The sequence below is a fragment of the Notolabrus celidotus genome, chromosome 4, assembly GCF_009762535.1.
Source record: "Notolabrus celidotus isolate fNotCel1 chromosome 4, fNotCel1.pri, whole genome shotgun sequence".
NCBI lineage: Eukaryota > Metazoa > Chordata > Actinopteri > Labriformes > Labridae > Notolabrus > Notolabrus celidotus.
Genome location: NC_048275.1, coordinates 4531188 through 4549336, shown reverse-complemented (window position 1 = coordinate 4549336; position 18149 = coordinate 4531188). Strand labels below are relative to the sequence as shown.

Genomic DNA, 18149 nt, shown 5'->3' with positions numbered 1-18149 from the left:
GTGAGAGACCTTTAACTTCTTCATTCTTTGTTCCTCCACATTCTTTATTTGGTCTTTGTCCAAACAGCACAGCCTCTATAAAACAGTGAGTTGATGAATGCATGCAGACACATTACCAGAAAGCCAATCCTGCAAATTATAAGCTCATGCATCGTATCCTTGAAGTCGAGCTCCTGAGCCTCCAGCTAACACAAACTTTATTCTGAGTTTGTTTCCAGAGTTTCATTTTCTTCATCATGGGATCAGCCTGGATTTAAAATGTCCAATCCTGTTTGAAAGATGAAGCTCTGATATGGATCAGGAGGACTGTGTGCTCTGGAGTCAGGTCTGATATTTCATCTGTCACAGGTAGAGTCTATCAGGGACCTCAGAGAGCCAGACTTTTGAGGAATTAAGGCAACACAGCCTGTTAAATTGAACAAGGCTGTCTGGCACAAATTGAGGCGGTGTGCACCCCAGGACTTTCCTCCGCTGCCCGTCCATCAATGCCACCCGGAGGTCCCACGCAGACCTGAGAATCTACAACCAGGAGGTCTCAGGAAAATTAGAGAAAACCAGTATTCATCCTGACTGATTAAATATTGATCCACTTTGTCTTCTGAAACTCGAATACCACCCACTCCTTTTACTTTCTGGTTTATTGTTACCATTCATCCAAAGATATTTAACCCTGAATCAATCAATCTTTATTTATAAAGCACCAAATCACAACAAACAATCCCCTCAGACTCTTTCCAAACAGAGCAGGTCTAGACCATACTCTGTGTTCTATTATGAACAAAGACCCAACATCAAGACCGGATCAGATCCAGTCCCATCTTACAGACAGGACTCAGTCTGATCTCATCTTAATCCATCCATAATCCATCTTAAAGAAAGAAGGAATGAAAGGAAAAAGGAAAGAAAGAAAGAAAGAAAGAAAGAAAGAAAGAAAGAAAGAAAGAAAGACCCAAAAAAGGAATCTACAGCAGAGATCCAGAGGAACCTACAAGACAAGGGACCTCAGGGACTCCAGAAAGGTCTATGGTTAGTAACTTTAATGGGGCAGGAAGAGTTAAAGTGAGAGACAGGCAGAGAGAGGAGAGAGAGGGAAAGACAGGATCCCAGTGTGTCAGTCTAAGCCTATAGCAGCATTACTAAGAGCTGGTCCAAGCCTGATCCAGCTCTAACTTTAAGCTTAATCAAAAAGGAAAGTTTGAAGCCTACTCTTAAAAGTAGAGAGGGTGTCTGCCTCCTGGACTCTGACTGGAAGATGATTCCAAAGGAGAGGGGCCTGATAGCTGAAGGCTCTACCTCCCGTACTACTTTTAGAGACTAGGGAGCTCAGGGACTCCAGAAAGGTCTATGGTTAGGAACTTTAATGGGACAGGAAGAGTTAAAGTAAGAGACAGGCAGAGAGAGGAGAGAGAGGGAAAGACAGGACCCCAGTGAGTGAGCTCCCCCGGCAGTCTAAGCCTATAGCAGCATTACTAAGAGCTGGTCCAAAGCCTGATCCAGCTCTAACTATAAGCTTTATCAAAAAGGAAAGTTTGAAGCCTACTCTTAAAAGTAGAGAGGGTGTCTGCCTCCCGGACCCTGACTGGTAAATGATAGCTGAAGGCTCTACCTCCCATACTAAGTATTCACATCTTGTCCACAATCACTGTCTCTCTTTGCTTCACAGCTTCTCATCAGCTGATGTTTTCATGATGACGATGATGGAGTCGACGTGTTTATCTGACGTCTCCTCTCTATATGAACCTGTTGAGTGCAGCAGGACACAGGTTGGGAGGACGAGCAGCCTGTTCAGGAGGGTCTTCTCCAGAATCTCTCTCCTCTGGTTTTATTGGGTGTAAAGGAGCAGTCTAGCAGTCAGCAGACATCGCCTCCCCCTCCTCCTCCTCTCCTCCTCCCCTTCTTACCCAATCTCTTGTTTCCCTCTGCAGCTTGATCTATCTGTTTACGTATGTGGGCTGAAACTGTATTTTATCTCCCCTCAGAAAAACAATACTGCCGTGGCGGACCCCTCCCTCAGACCCGGCTCCACATTCATCTGCTCTCCTGTTTTTTCATCATCACGATGCTGCAGGGCGGGCGAGCAAACGCCGTGGTGTGGATGCAGATAAAGAGAGAGGGAGTCCAGTCTGTGACATCAGATCAGATGATGAACTGGAGCTGAAACTCGCCGCGGGGTCTTTAGACGAGCGGGGATGAAGACGGCGCAGAGGGAGGAAGATAACGACCGCAGTAAACAAAGTTAAAGAAGAAGCGAGGATGCTGCGGCTAACAGAATCAGGATCATCCATCCTGCTCTGGTTGGTCTTATTAACGTCAGCACAAAGCTTTTAAAGCCTCTGTGTGTACTCACAGTGCTCTGCGACTGTTCTCTAATACAGCAGGACAATTACAGCAGATATTCTATTAGCCTGAGAGAGCACATTAACTGGATATATACAGCGTCACAGGATCGTAGTCCTTCAGTGATTAGAGAGTGAAAAACACATTCAGAGTGAATCTGTTTCAGAGTTCTTCCTCTGACAGAGCCGGGCGGAGCGTCTGTGATGAACGCTTCTATCATATGATATTTATCAAGGAAGAACGAATAAATTCAACATCGTATGCATGAAGCACACACACAGATGCATTTTAGAGTCTTAATTATTTATGTGTGGGGGTATTTTTTGGGAGACAGTACATGTGGGGAGTAGAGAGCGGGGGAAGACATGCAGGAAATGGTCAACCAGCCGGGAGTCGAACTAGCGACCTCTGCGAAGAGGACTATAGCCTCTATACGTGGGGCCCTTAGACCGCTAGGCCACCAGCGCCCCTAAAGATATGTTTTTTGGGCTTGTATGTCCTTAATCGGATAGGAAAGCTGAAGAGAGACAGGAAATGAGGGGAGTAGAGAGTGGGGGGGGACGTGCAGTAAATGGTCGAGGCTGGAATCAAACCTGCGACCTCTGCAATGAGGACTATAGCCTCTGTATATGGGGCACGCACCTAGACTGCTAGGCAAATGCTGCCCCTTTTATCTGTCTTTAAAGTTACACATTTTTAATATTCTAACTTTATTTTCTAAATATTGCACCTTCATTCTGTAACAACTTTATTTTTGTCATTTTATTTCTTTAAATCTCAGATTTTTTAAATTTTTATTTATTTGATATTTTTGGACATTTTCACCTTTTAATGCATAGGACAGCTGAGGAGAGACAGGAAATGCAGAGATCAGGGAGAGGGGGAGGAAGACATGAAGGAAATGGTTAAGGCCTGAAGTTGAACCTGCGACCTCTGCAACAAGGACTATAGCCTCTGTATGTGGGGCGCTTAGACCGTTAGGCCACCAACTTTTCACATCTTTATAATTTTACAGTCTTACTTTTTTGTGTCTGTTAAATTATTATTATTTTTTAAATATTATAACTGTATTTTTTAAATATCTAACCTTCATTCTGAAACAACTTTTTTCATATAATTTTATTTCTTTAAATCTTAGATTTTATTCAAAATGCAGAGAGCAGAGAGAGAGCGGGAAGACATGAAGGAAACGGTTGAGGCCGGGAATGGAACCTGGGACCGCTGCAACAAGGAATGTAGCCTCTGTACATGGGGAACACCCTTATGGTGCGTTCACACCAAACGCGAACGATCGTGCTAGACGCGTGAATATGGACGGGCAAATGATTTGTGTTTACTCGCGCGAATGACTCGCTCAATTCGCGCGTAAAAATCGCATGTAAACGAGTGTCAAGACGCGAATATACGCGAGAGGGAGGGGGGCTCCCACGCCACAGCTGTCTGTTGTCATCAAACATAAGACAGTGGAGGCTGGCTTGACCGCAGTAACAAGGTTGAGCTCGTGGACACTGAATGGGGAAGCCGGTTATACTAAAGTGGGCAGAGATAACTTCCTACTACTACAACCGATAGCTGACAGACAAAGTTTTTCACAACTCACCACATAATCCTCCTCCCTCTCTGTCCTCTGAGCTCCTGTTTATTCCTCATCCCATAAGAACAGGTGGAGTCACAGAGTATGGGGAAGCTGCACAATGATAGAATCAAAGTGTCCCATATATTCCAGATGAGGGAATCCCCGTTGGAATCTCCGCTGGTCCATACGTCACACAACACACGTCACCGGGGGATCTGAACGCCGATTGGCTATCGCGCCGCGATTCATTCGCTCAGTTCAGATATTACAACTCTCGCGAATCGTTCGCGCAAATGATGCACGCCATTCGCGCCGCCAGACCTCTACTCGCGCCTCTGCATTGACTTTACATGTACTTCATTCGCGCGAATGATTCTATTCGCGTTTGGTGTGAACGCACCATTAGACTGCTCGGCCAAAAGCGCCCAAAAACCTCAGATTTTTAATTGACAACCTGTCATTGACTCATATTTAATGTCCCAGCTAAATATCAAATACACCAGTCAGCTTCAGAGATGATGTCAAAGCCAGTGCTGTAGTGCTCAGGTCCAGGACTCTTGCCAAAATAGTTTTTCAGGACTCCTGACTCAACAAGGACTTAGTCTACTTTACTGATAAAGTCTATTCTATTGTTTGTAGTTTGAGACCCTGATAGTTTACTCAGGTAGCAGCTGTCTTGTGTTTGTAATTGTTGTCTTGTTCAACAGCAGCTCCTGTCAGAACGTCTAAAAGAGGCGCCATGAGTTGTGCATGCGAGCGAGAGTGGAGCAACAAGTCAGATCTCTAAAAGAACCATCGAGAGGAAGATGAAGAGGAGCTCAAACTTCAACCTGGAGTCCATAAGTCGATGCTTCAGTTAGCCTGCTTGGACTGCTGATAACATCTCAGGGCTGCAGGTAGTTTAGAGTTCATTAAGCACCTGCAGGGATCCCTCTGCAGCAGAATCAATGTGCATCTCCACATGAAGAGAGGCACGGTGTGCATTCACACACGACACACAGCGCTGTGACTTTATCAATGATTTAAATCTGCAGACACAATTTTTGGAGTCGACTCTGGACTCGGTCATGGTGAGCACGAAGGACTCGGACTTAAGGGTCACTGTGTGTGGGGCCTCACCTCTTTGGTGTCCCAGACCTCGGCTCCGTCCGTGTACATCACCAGCAGCTTCTGGTTCCCCTTCCCCGGAGCGAAGCGGATCTTCTTCACCCAGCCTCGATGAGTCGGGATCCCCCTGAAAGCACCAGCATGAAGGTGAGCATGGAGCTTACTGCGGGTACAGGTAGATAAACATCAGAGGGGAGCTGATACCTGGACAGACGAGCTTTCAGGTCCCAGAAGTTGAGGTTTCCGTCCACGTCGCCGAGCACCAGGGTGTCACCTTTCCAGGCGATGCAGGCGATGCTGCCCATGCTGCCCTGCAGACGAGAGGAACACACAAACTCTGAGTCAGAACCAAGAGGAGGAACAGCAGCAGGGTTTTACTCAGCGGTTCTTATTGTCATGTGAAATAAAGAGTTAAAAGCAGCTCTACACCTCTCTGTCCTAACAGTCTGTGTGAATCAGAGCAGGCAAAGTCATCCTGATATCTGAGGTGCTCACAGAGTAAACAAGCTACATCTGTGAGTGTGAGTGAGGCTGGCACGCTGATATGAAGACGCTCACCTTCAGTGTTCACACAACGGATTATGGGAGCAAACTTTAAGGAGAGTTTGCTGACAGAGATATGAAGATCTGCTATCAACCTGAAGAGACTGTAAAACCTTCGGGGTATGCAAATCTGTCGGCAATTAATCTGCAGCCGTCACAAAGATAAGACCTCAGATCCCCAGGTAAACCTGCACCGTGTGCATGTGCATGTGCATGTGTGTGTATGTGTGTGTGTGTGTGTGTGTGTGTGTGGAAAAGCAGGTAGTGAGACACCTTAACAATCCAGACATAAAGAGGAGCTCGTGATGAAATACGATGACTTCTCTTTATGGAGCAGGTGAGTTTCAGCGTCTTGAATAAAATAATAAAATGAATGTGAGAGAGGAGGACGTCTGCATGAACACCTCGCCACAGGAAGTTACATTAAGGCTTTAGCGTGACTCAGCTGCACACTGTTACGAGACCCGGTTTGATGAGGAGTAACGAAAGCTCCTGAAAGCTCTGATTTTATGGCGCTCTGGGGTTTTATGGACGTCTGCACTCTGACAAACTTCTATTTCATAATAAAAGAAAGTGTGGTGATGATTTTCTGTCACATTCATTTGATGCTGCAGCTCAGACACTGATTATTTAATCCATCACACCATCTGTGTTTTCACTGGTTACAGTGATCGAGCTCTGAATCAACTCTTGGAAGGAGACGAGCTCGAGAGACAAAGAGGATTCAAACGTCTGAAACGCTCGACTTAAAGCAAGAAGAAAGATTTTAAATCCATGTCAGAGATGGACCGGTGTTCCAGTTTAAACAGCGACCCTGTTAACTGGAGACTCTCAGCCGGATGCATCCCTCACAAACGTCTTTAGACGATCAGTAAATATCTGATGAGGATATTTGGAGAATAAAAACTAAACTAGGATGCATTCCCGAGGACTCCTTCTGTGTTTCAACAGCTGTTGTAAACTCCACAAACACTGACACGTTCAGCTGAAGGTCTCCAGTTTACAGGGTCACTCTTCAGACTGGAACACCGGGAGCTGACAGAGACGCATTCACACTATCAGGCTCAGAGAAGACCGATGATCAGGAGGTATTAAACCAAGAGAATCACAGGTGTGTGTGAGTTAGTGTGGACGGAGGGGGGAATAAAAACACTGAGTAACCTTCGGCACTGCAGGCCCCGCCCCCAAAAGTTCCTGGACCTTTTGAGTACTACCTCTCAAGGAGGGGCTTTTAAGGGAAAGATTAATTACCCAGGAACTAAAGTTAGACCCTGGTTGTTCCAAAGATGTAACAACCACAAAGACACAAGACTTCTGGAGGGCAAAGAGATGTGATGACAAAAAGAGAAGACAGGAAGTACTGAGGACACAGAGACGAGACGTTCGTCCTGTAAAGACAAAGTGATGAAGGGAGAGGATGTTTGTCATCCTGCTTTGAGCTGATGGAGGATAAGGTCGGCGCTCGTGTCGGGGTCAGCTCAGACCGGCCTCACGTCTGGTCTCTGATTGGTGGACTCTGATTGCAGCTCTGATTAAAGGCTGAGCGCTCCACAAACACTGACACGTTCAGCTGAAGGTCTCCAGTTTACAGGGTCACTCTTCAGACTGGAACACCGGGAGCTGACAGAGACGCATTCACACTATCAGGCTCAGAGAAGACCGATGTTCAGGAGTTATTAAACCAAGAGAATCACAGGTGTGTGTGTGTGATGTTATTATGGGAAATAAACACTGAGTATCAATCAGGAACGTGAAAGTGGGGCCTTTCAGAGTGAGATAACCCAGGAACTAAAGTTAGACCCTGGTTCTTGCTGTCAAAGACTCTTTTGTTTGCAGCTGTCTGCAGAGGTCGTAATCAGCTCTCATGAAGATGAATCATTCCTCTGGTATCTAACATGAACAAGACGGAGCGTGGAGCGGTACAATTAAACATGTTAATTGTCAGAATGAGTTTTTAGTTCGGCCCTCAGGTGAGAAATTATCTTGATATTAGTTATTTTTATTGAACATCTTCAGCCGTGTTGCTGTCAGAGCAAACTAAGTGAGCGATTCCTATCAGCGTCTCCGAAATCCATCTTCATATCAAAACATTTCTTTCTTTACATCTTAATCAACATCTGCACAAAACACTAAAAACACCTGAAGGATGCAGGAGGAAGAGGAGGAGAGGAATCATCCAGATGCTGGCTAACAACCAGAGAGCAATGATTCACTTCAGCTCCACGACGCTGACATAAAGCAGATGTTTGATCGGGGAAAGACGAGTAATCAGTGTGAATTATTTTCATCTTTTCATTCTTTTTAAACTCAGAAACAAAAGGCTCACATCTCAGAGAATAACTTATCTCTTTAACACGAGGGAGAAGACGAGCAGAGACGTGAAAACAGAGAGGAAGTAAGGATTTATTTATATCTGTGTTCTAGAATTCTGACATCAAAGACAGAGTTCTAGAATCGTCTTTGATGTCAGAGTTCTAGAACACCTGCTGTTGCTCTCCATACAGACTGTTTCTCCTGCTGACACCTGATTGGTGGATACCACTCAGACTACAGACAGAGACCAGAACCCATCTCAGACTCAAATCCAGACCCTGAGATCCAGATTCAACATGTCTCTGAATCAGAATCTGTAATTACAGGTTAGTTGTAGCTGAAAGTAAAAAGCTTTGTCAGGTCTGTCCTCAAGAGGAGAAGAAAACTACGTCTACAATGTTTGTTTGTTGAATGGAGGTCTATGAAAGAGGATTAGAGAAACTGATGTTTTTTTTAGCTCTGACCTTCTTCACGGAATGTTCCATTTGTTCTAGAATTCTGACATCAAAGACAGAGTTCTGGAATTCTGTCTTTGATGTCAGAATTCTAGAACACCTGCTGTTGCTCTCCATACAGATTGTTTCTCCTGCTGACACCTGATTGGTGGACACAACTCAGACTACAAACCAAGACCAGAACCCTTCTCAGACTAAAATCCAGACCCCTGAGATCCAGATTCAACATGTTTCTGAATCAGAATCTCTAATTACAGGTTAGTTGTAGCTGAAAGTAAAAAGCTTTGTCAGGTCTGTCCTCAAGAGGAGAAGAAAACTACGTCTACAATGTTTGTTTGTTGAATGGAGGTCTATGAAAGAGGATTAGAGACACTGATGTTTTTTTTAGCTCTGACCTTCTTCATGGAATGTTCCATTTGTTCTAGAATTCTGACATCAAAGACGGAGTTCTGGAATTCTGTCTCTGATGTCAGAATTCTAGAACACCTGCTGTTGCTCTCCATACAGACTGTTTCTCCTGCTGACATCTAATTGGTGGATACTACTCAGACCACAGACAGAACCCAGACCCCTTCTCAGACTAGAACCCAGACCCTGAGTACAGAGTCTATATTTGTATGTAGAATCAATATACAGAGATCAGGTTTTATGGATAATTCAGAGGAAGTCAGAGGTCAGAGCTGTGATAGCAGACACCCTGAGTAAACAGAAGAGAGAGAGGGATGTAGATCTCTGTGAAAAGAAAGGATGAAACAAACAAAATGGAAAGAAGAAGGAGGGATAAGAGTCCTCGGTGTGTGAGATAAAAAGAGACATAAAAAAAGACACACGGTCTCTGGACTCACATCAGGGGGGATTCGTGCGCCGTCTTTGACCGTGTTGCCCTCCACGGTGATGTGGTACACCTGCCCGTCCGTGTCCGTGAAGACAAAGTGCTCCCTGGCTGAGATGGCCTGACTGGTCTCTGATTTGCTCTCTGCGTCCTGGAGGAGGCTGCAGAGGAGAGGGTTTATTTTAGCTGTGTGAAACACTCCGGGTGGGATTTGGACTTTTTTTTTTTTTTTTTTTTCTGCAAACCAAAAATAATAATTTAACCCCGGCAGGGATGGATTCTGTTTGAAGAGGCTCCATGGAAACAGTGTGAGCTGATTTAATGAAGGAGAACATGAGCTGCTGGATTCTTTACTTTAATGTACAAATAATAAAAATATCACAGAGTTTATAAGAGGTGAAGAAAGAGGATGGAGTGACTGAATGACTGTTGGATATGAAACATATAAAAACAGTTACAGTCCATTTAAAAAAGGCCTTTTGATCATTATTATTACTGTTGTTACTATTATTATTAGATTTAATCTGCTGTCATTTAGAACTGTAAATATATGGCGCTGGTAGCCTAGCGGTCTAAAGGCCAAATTCCACCAGATCTGTCTCCGGTCCATCACAGCACCTGATGTGATAGGTTTTTATTCTAGTCAATCTGTTAACTTCCACTGGATCCACTCTGTTGAGTTCCAGGCAAGACTTCTATTTTTCCTGGATGCTGGAGCACGACACATCAATCTCAACAGAGCAGATGGAGCGGGACAGGAAGTCAGGTTTCACCAAAACAAAATGAAAACATCCGGTTCATTTTCAGAATAAAACACTCTGTGTTATCACCAGATCGTATTTCACTTAACTACAACAACAAACCAAAGTCATGATGAGTGGAGCCAGGCCTGGAGTCAACAGGTCAGAGGTTTTCAGAGGACCAGAAAGACAACATGGATGAGGAGAGGAGGAGGAGGAGAATCCTTGATTGAGTGATTACAGCGGAAAAACCTGGGTCACATGACTCCATGACTCCAGCCAGACCAAAGCCGGATCGAAGACGGACCAGACACGGATTTGTTGGAAGTCCTGTGTAAGCGCCCCATGTATAGAGGCTATAGTCCTCGTTGCAGAGGTCACCGGTTCAACTCGCGACTGGTCGACCATTACCTGCATGTCTTCCCTCACTCTCTACTCCCCACTGTTCCTGTCTCTCTTCAGCTGTCTGGTCAATAAAGGCAAAAAAGCCCAAAAATCAAAGTTAAAAAAAGAAGAAGTGTTCATATGACCTCCAACAGCACTGCCCCACCCACACATGACACTTTTGATATGTTCATGTTTTTATTTCTTCCTTTATAAACTCGGTTTGTTGTTTATTAGTCATAGAAGTTTTTGAAAATGAAACATTGTATTTTTCAAACACTATATTTCTGAACTGACTCTGAGGACCCCGCGGTTTTTGAACAAAGGTCGTCTGACGGTGTGATTTGGTTTTCATCTCCTAAAGTGGGGCCCTGCAGGAATCGTCTGTTTCCACTGACACAGGCACACCTAAAGAGCAAACGTTGATTACTATGCATGAAAATAATTGGATGACTATGCGGGCTACGTTTTAAAACACACATATTAACACCTTCAGGCGCAGTGTCCTTTTGATGCCTTTAAACCCCCGATGCAGCACAATGAACACACTACAATGACACGCACAACAGAGGTGTGTGTGTTTTCTCTCCAGCTCTCTGCTCTGTTCACGGTCCTGTCGTCAGGATTCAGTCATTGAAGCTCAAAGATAATCTTTAAAGAGATAAATACATCCTGGAGGCTCTGTGCTTGGAGCTGAACGTGGTCACAGCTTCTGTTTCTCTGACTCTCTTTAACTCGTGGGTGAGGTTTCAAACTCTGACTCTTTCTCCTGCTTATCTGTCGGCTGTGATCTTCTTCTGCTGCTTCCTCTTCTCTAATAACGGCGCTGGTGTTCTTTATAAGAACTAAATAAAATAACTCAAATTATTATTATTATTTTTAATCTCTAACTTTACTGTTTCTGCATGAGTTGTCTTTTTATAAAATCCGTTTTTCTGCATGGGGCTTCTTGTGCTTGAGTTATTGGGGGTGTCAGTCACACCCTGAAGTGGACATTGATTGGCTGTCATTGTGTTTGGGTGTGTATCATAATCTGAAAGGCTCCCATTGTAGTTGGGAGGGCACAGTGAGGAGTGGAGAGGGGACGTGAAAATGGAGGAGCATGTGAGAGTTGTAGGTCCAATTAATTGGAAATATACATGCCAAAAACGCCCCGACGGCACCATTACCTTCTTTGTAAGGAGTTTGCTTACCACCGAAGCAGCTCAAGTTTACCACATCAACTCAAAGCACCCAGTCTCGAGTGCAGCCACAGCTGACGTAAACAGCGAAGACGTTAGCAATATAACTGCAGCGCTACAGAGCAGAGCCCAGTATCAGTGTGGATGACTGTCCCCTGCAGGAGGCTATGAAAAGCTGTCAGCCCTAGCACGCATGTACCTGGCCTCCCTGGCAAGCTCCGTACCTCGTGAGAGACTGTTAAGCTTTGCAGGCTACATAGTGCAAAATAAAAGGGCAGCCTTACTCCCAGAAAATGTGACCAAGCTGGTCTGTCTCAGCGCCTGGCTGAAGAAGAAGAAATACCTCAAGTTGAGGGCTTTTCTCAGCTATTTTTAGGTGAGATTTAAAAAAGAGATTAATTAGATCAATTAATTACAGATCATAATTAATTTATTTTTAATCTCTTGACAGCACCAAAAATAACTTAATTCTAAACTCAGTTACAAAACCAGCTGATGAAGCTCTGATCTCTGCTTGGACAGGACTTGGAAGTAACGCTGCAAACTCTGCTCTTTGTCTGTATTTTGGAGGAGTTGCTGCTCCCCAGATCCTCAGCGGCTACATGTGTACGCTTCTGCATCGAATAAGAGATACGCAGACCTATGATGTCAATGTATAAACCAGGCTTAAAACACGATTCATCTAAAGACTAAAAGTTCACTTCCTGTAAAAAAACAATCTGTCCTCAGTAGGGATGGGAATCGAAAACCGGATCTGACTTAGAACTGGTTCCAATTGATCAATTCCATTGGAATTGTACACCTCAAATGTTATCCATTCTTCTTAACGATTCATTTCCCAGCATGACGTCACGTCATGTCGCGGTACGTTGCATTACGCCACACACTCTGCGACGCAGAACTCCTCGGTGCAAATACCTCTCCCATTTCGGAGTTGGGACACTTTCCCTGAGGCTCGAGGGGCCATGTCCAGACTGCAGGCCGAAAATGAGGCACGGATAGCGGGTAAAATACCTCCGCGATGACCCCCGGAGGAAAAGCGTTTTTCCTCTCCAAATCCAAAGTCTTTCCCTCAGGCTCGAGGGGCCACATCTGGACTCACGCGGCCGAGAATGAGGTCAACCTATTGTTCAGTCTCCGCCCCTCCCTCACCCCTCACACTGCCGCCATCCTTGTCCACAGCCTTGTCACTTCCCATCTGGACTACTGCTACTCTCTCCTCTTCGGCCTCCCTCACAAATCCCTCCATAAACTCCAACTGGTCCAGAATTCAGCTGTCCGTATCATTACCCGAACCCCCTCCATCCACCACATCACTCCTGTCCTCCAACAGCTCCACTGGCTCCCTGTTCAGTTCCATATTCAGTTCAAAGTCCTCCTGTTAACATTCAAGACCATCCACAACCTCGCCCCCCCCGACCTCCTCCATGTTCCCACTCCCTCCCACTCCCTCAGATCCTCTTCCTCCATACACCTGTCTGTCCCCTCCGCCCGTCTCACCACTATGGGGAGCCGAGCATTCAGCCGCTCTGCTCCCCGTCTCTGGAACTCATTACCACCTCAACTCAGAAACACAGATTCTTTCCCCAACTTCAAATCACAACTCAAAACACATCTGTTCCAAACCGCCTACTCCGTCTGACTCCAATTGCTCTGTCATTTTTGTTTCTATTCTTTTTCTCACCACTTTGTCAGTTTATATTGATTTCATTTTGACTCTGATTTTGTTTCCTTTAATGTGAATTCGTGTATGTATATATTTATATCTGTGCGGTGTCCTTGAGTGCCGAGAAAGGCGCCTTTAAATAAAATGTATTACTATTATTATTATTAGTATGATCAAGTTGAATATGTTCATGTTCAGTCTTGTGCAGACATAATTTTGGAAAAAATAAAATGGTTCCTTTTGGTGTGGAAGACTGTGTGGAACTACTTTTTCCCCCCTCAAAACAATACTCAGGGATCGTTAGGAGAATCGATAAGGAATTAGATTGATAAGCAGAATCCACAATGACATTGACATTGATAACATCTTATCAATTCCCACCCCTAGTCCTCAGATGATCGTCCCTAAAGAGTGAGCTCACTCTGCTGTTGGAGGAGTTTAGTGATAGTCTCTATCTAATCTGAGGTGTTGTGACTCTGACCTGATGACTGACGACTCCACGCTGCTCTGCTCGGCGTCCGACACCGTCTGCCGGGCCATCGCCTCCCTCGCCGCCATCTGCTTCTTCTTCAGACTCTTCAGGTTGTGGGACGGGGACCACTCCTGTTTACACACACACACACACACACACACACAGACACAGGGGGGCATTTACAGCGACAAACCCAGACAGAAGCATATTTGCTGAGACAGCGGCCTGGAGCAGACAAGCTGCAGGTAATTTGCCGGCTGCTCTCTCAGGTGACACTCAGGAGAGCGCTCCTGTCGACCTGTAGCTCCAGTCGGGTCGCTCTCGGCTTGTTATGGATGCTGAAATGAGACAGCGATACGAGCCTGGGGGATGGCGGCATGTATTATTAAGGTTACTGTCGTTTTTATTCGAGCTGAGGAGGATTTTACAGCCTCTCCGTAAAGTTTGTCCAGCATCACTCTTCTTTTACGAGCGTCTCTCTGCATAATGAAGACTCTGCTGTTTGCTGAGCTGAGGGAAAAATTTCTAATCTTTAAAATGGCCGAAACAAACCGGGGAGGGAGAGGGGGTCAACAAGTTTGAGTGTTCAGAGAGGGGGGGGGAGTCTACTCTTCAGCTCTGACTGTGTTCAGGACGAGTAAACATGAGGCTGGAGATGTTGGGATGCGAAGCTGAGAGCGTCAATGAGCCGTACCGCTCCTCTAAAGGTTACAGAGTTTTATCAGGGAGCAGATTTCAGAGTTTCCTACCAGTGCGGTCACAGTGGGGAAGTTCTTGGCCATCTCTCGCAGCAGCGTCCCCGTCCTGATGTCCCACAGCTCCAGAGGTTTGTCTCTGAACACAACCACCAGGTACTGCCTGCAGACACACACCACAAAAACATGTCAGACCAGAACCATGCAGAGCTACGAGGTGTTTCTTGTAGCATGCTGTAAAGTTTGACTTTTCCCCCTGTAAAAGCCAAACACTCTGTGCTCTGTGTGTTTTGAAAATGCTGAATCATACAGCCCTATGCTGTTAAGAGGAAACTTTAAATACTCCACCCTGGAGAGGAATAACACTTTCAAACATTTATACATTATTAAAACATTTTTTTTTGCATCAGAGGCTCAACAAGCCTGAGGCAGCTGTGTGCAGAAAATACACACTGAGCATGCACGGTTATTCTGCTCACAATGGATTACACCCTGTGACCTGTTGCATCAGGTTAGCACACCTAAACCCACTCTGATGTAACTCTGGCCTCTCTACTTTAAAAGCTACTGAGAATTCTTAAAGAGTAAATTCAAGATTCAACTGTGCAGAAGACTTTCAGAGAGAAGATCCTGAACCAGCTTCTCTCTCTAAGTTCAACCCAGAGACTGTGATCTTAAGCAGCATGGTTAAAATCATTTGATTTGATGTGTGCTGCTGTAGAAGCCAGAAACTGTGAGGCTAGCTAGCTGGTAACTGAGTCTTCTTCTTCTGCTGCTGCCTCTTCGTCTTCACTCTGTTTTATGGTGGAGTGTAAAGAACCACTGCTGCCTCTTAGTCTAAGCCAGTTAGTTTCACAGTATTAAGCTTATTCATAACTTTCAATTTAACATGACAATTCTAGAATTCTGCCTTTAAGATCAAAGACAGGGTAGAATTCTGAGATCAAAGGCAGAGTTCTAGAATTCTGAGATCAAAGGCAGAGTTCTAGAATTCTGAGATCAAAGGCAGAGTTCTAGAATTCTGAGATCAAAGGCAGAGTTCTAGAATTCTGAGATCAAAGGCAGAGTTCTAGAATTCTGAGATCAAAGGCAGAGTTCTAGAACTCTGAGGTGAAAGGCAGAGTTCTAGAATACTGAGATCAGAGGCAGAGTTCTAGAATACTGAGATCAGAGGCAGAGTTCTAGAACTCTGAGATGAAAGGCAGAGTTCTAGAATACTGAGATCAGAGGCAGAGTTCTAGAATATTGATACAATATCTATATTTTACTTTGTTAAAAAGACAGTTAACATGAACACCGGTACATTGTGACAGTTCTCGTGTGAAATTAACCAAACTCAGGTGCAAAATCTTAATTATTATAACAATCTGCAGTTGTTGTTCAGTTAATCATATTTTCGTGGTCATGAGTTTTACAATGAGTCCGGTTTTTATTCCCTCCACAGCAGAATATTTTTTCACTCCAGAGATTCAAAGTGTTATTAATATTGGCAAAAAATGCAGGTGTAGGCAGAATGATCAGAGGCGTCACTGTCTATTATAGGACATCACCACCTCAACATATTCTAAATATATATGCACAAAGGTTGGTTGGGGCGGCTTTCTGTGTTTATGAAATATGACAGCCTTGAAAAGGGAACAGAGCACATCACTCTGCTGCTGCCTCATAACTCTGTAAGAGATTCAGATGCCCTCTTATTTATCTGAATATCAGTCTCATTAAAAGTATGTAGAGATGATTCATGGTTGAATATGAAACAGAATCAGATAAGTTTTCTGTGTGACGATAATAAACAAACAACACGTTAATGAGATCAGTTTCTCTGCAGAGCTTCATTTAGATCACAGACGTATTCTGAGACATCTGGCAGATAGAGACAAATGGATGTAAAGAGGATGTATGTGGGTTTAAAGTGTGTTTATGTAAATGTACAGTGTGTGAGTGTTTATGTAAATGTACAGTGTGTGTATTAGTGTCATGTAACAGCGTTACAGTGGCTGTATTGGTTTTGGGTTTTATGGCTGCAGCAGGTAACTCACTTGAGATGAGACACTTTAATCATCTCGATGGGCGGCTCGTCGTTTCCTCGTTCGCCTCTGAATGCAAAACACCTGCCTGAGAAAACAAGGAGAGGAAGGTGAAGGAGAGGAAGAGGAGGGGAGGATGAAGGGTGTCTTTCCTTACACCTGGGAAGAGACTCATCTCATTACGCTTCAGTGCCAGGCTGTCCTGGTTTCACCTGTTCCGCCTCAGACTGCAGGCGACTCACTCTCACACCTGCAGTAATCACTGCCTCCCATTCAGCATCTCTACCTGATGAGGCGACTTTATGCAGAGCGTCAAGGTGTCCTTTTAAACAAAACAAGGACGCCCTGCAGGTTGACAAGGATCCTGTCATCCTCTGGTTTTGAGGAGGACACCTGGAGGCTGTTTAAGATGTAGAGACAGAGCTGCCTGGTTTAGGCTGAGATGACCTCAAACAGTTTATACAGCATGTGTTAAAGAGAAGACTCGAGCCCTCTGTGTGTGTTTGAGTGTATAAAAGAATGGACTACAAATCTACACTTCCTCCTACAGGACAAAAATGAAGCCAAAATACCATCATGACAGGCGCTGACATCTTTCACATTTGGTCAGTGTTTCTTACGTTTCCTCTCACTGTTCGCACAAAACGCTGCAGGAGCCTCATTGGTCAAAACAGCTGCCAATCATGGCCTTAATATGGAAGAGGGTTTGGGACGCCTTTTTTTTTAAAGGCTTACCCTTTTCTCTCAGAATTCTGCCCTAAAAATTCCGAGAACTCAAAGTTCTAGAATTCTGACATCAAAGGCAGAGTTCTGGAATTCTGACATCAAAGGCAGAGTTCTAGATTTCTGACATTAAAGGCAGAGTTCTGGAATTCTGAGATCAAAGGCAGAGTTCTAGATTTCTGACATCAAAGGCAGAGTTCCAGAATTCTGACATCAAAGGCAGAGTTCTAGAATTCTGACATCAAAGGCAGAGTTCTGGAATTCTGACATCAAAGGAAGAGTTCTAGAATTCTGACATCAAAGGCAGAGTTCTAGAATTCTGACATCAAAGGCAGAGTTCGAGAATTCTGACATCACAGGCCGAGTTCTAGAATTCTGACATCAAAGGCAGAGTTCGAGAATTCTGAGATCAAAGGCAGAGTTCTAGAATTATGACATCAAAGGCAGAGTTCTGGAATTCTGACATCAAAGGCCGAGTTCTAGAATTCTGACATCAAAGGAAGAGTTCTAGAATTCTGACATCACAGGCCGAGTTCTAGAATTCTGACATCAAAGGCAGAGTTCGAGAATTCTGACATCAAAGGCAGAGTTCGAGAATTCTGACATCAAAGGCAGAGTTCTAGAATTCTGACATCAAAGGCAGATTTCTAGAATTCTGACATCAAAGGCAGAGTTCTAGAATTCTGACATCAAAGGCAGAGTTCTAGAATTCTACCTTTGATCTCACAATTCTGTGAGAAAAGTCAATATACTGAAGAAAAAAGATCTAAAAAAAGAGATTTCATTAGCCCCTCCCCTCTTTCCTGCTTTATACCTATTTTTATATCATCTAATAACTAATTCAAAGTAAACTAGTCAGAAACATGAACACTGTGACATAAATCAGCGTGATAAGAACGAACTATAAAGACAGAAGCCATGTTTGAGGAACATTTATTTGACCTGTGTTTGTTATTAGAGTTCATCTGGGTTATTTTATAACTTAGGATTCACACCACATCAAAGTAATATGTAGTTATTTAGGTTAGGGGCAGCTGTGTGTGTGTATTTACATGAAAAAGTAGAGTATAGGTGTTTTGTCATTTGCATTCATGAGGC

At 44.3% G+C, this 18149-nt stretch overlaps 1 protein-coding gene across 1 annotated transcript in view; it reads right to left on the bottom strand.

The window, feature by feature from the left end:
- Positions 1–18149, bottom strand: part of wdr11 (WD repeat domain 11) — a 90239-nt gene that overhangs the window by 21146 nt on the left and 50944 nt on the right. The window contains 6 exon segments of the mRNA XM_034682277.1: positions 5033–5147; positions 5225–5331; positions 9177–9324; positions 13616–13737; positions 14356–14464; positions 16341–16480. Coding sequence (XP_034538168.1) covers positions 5033–5147; positions 5225–5331; positions 9177–9324; positions 13616–13737; positions 14356–14464; positions 16341–16480 — 741 coding nt within the window.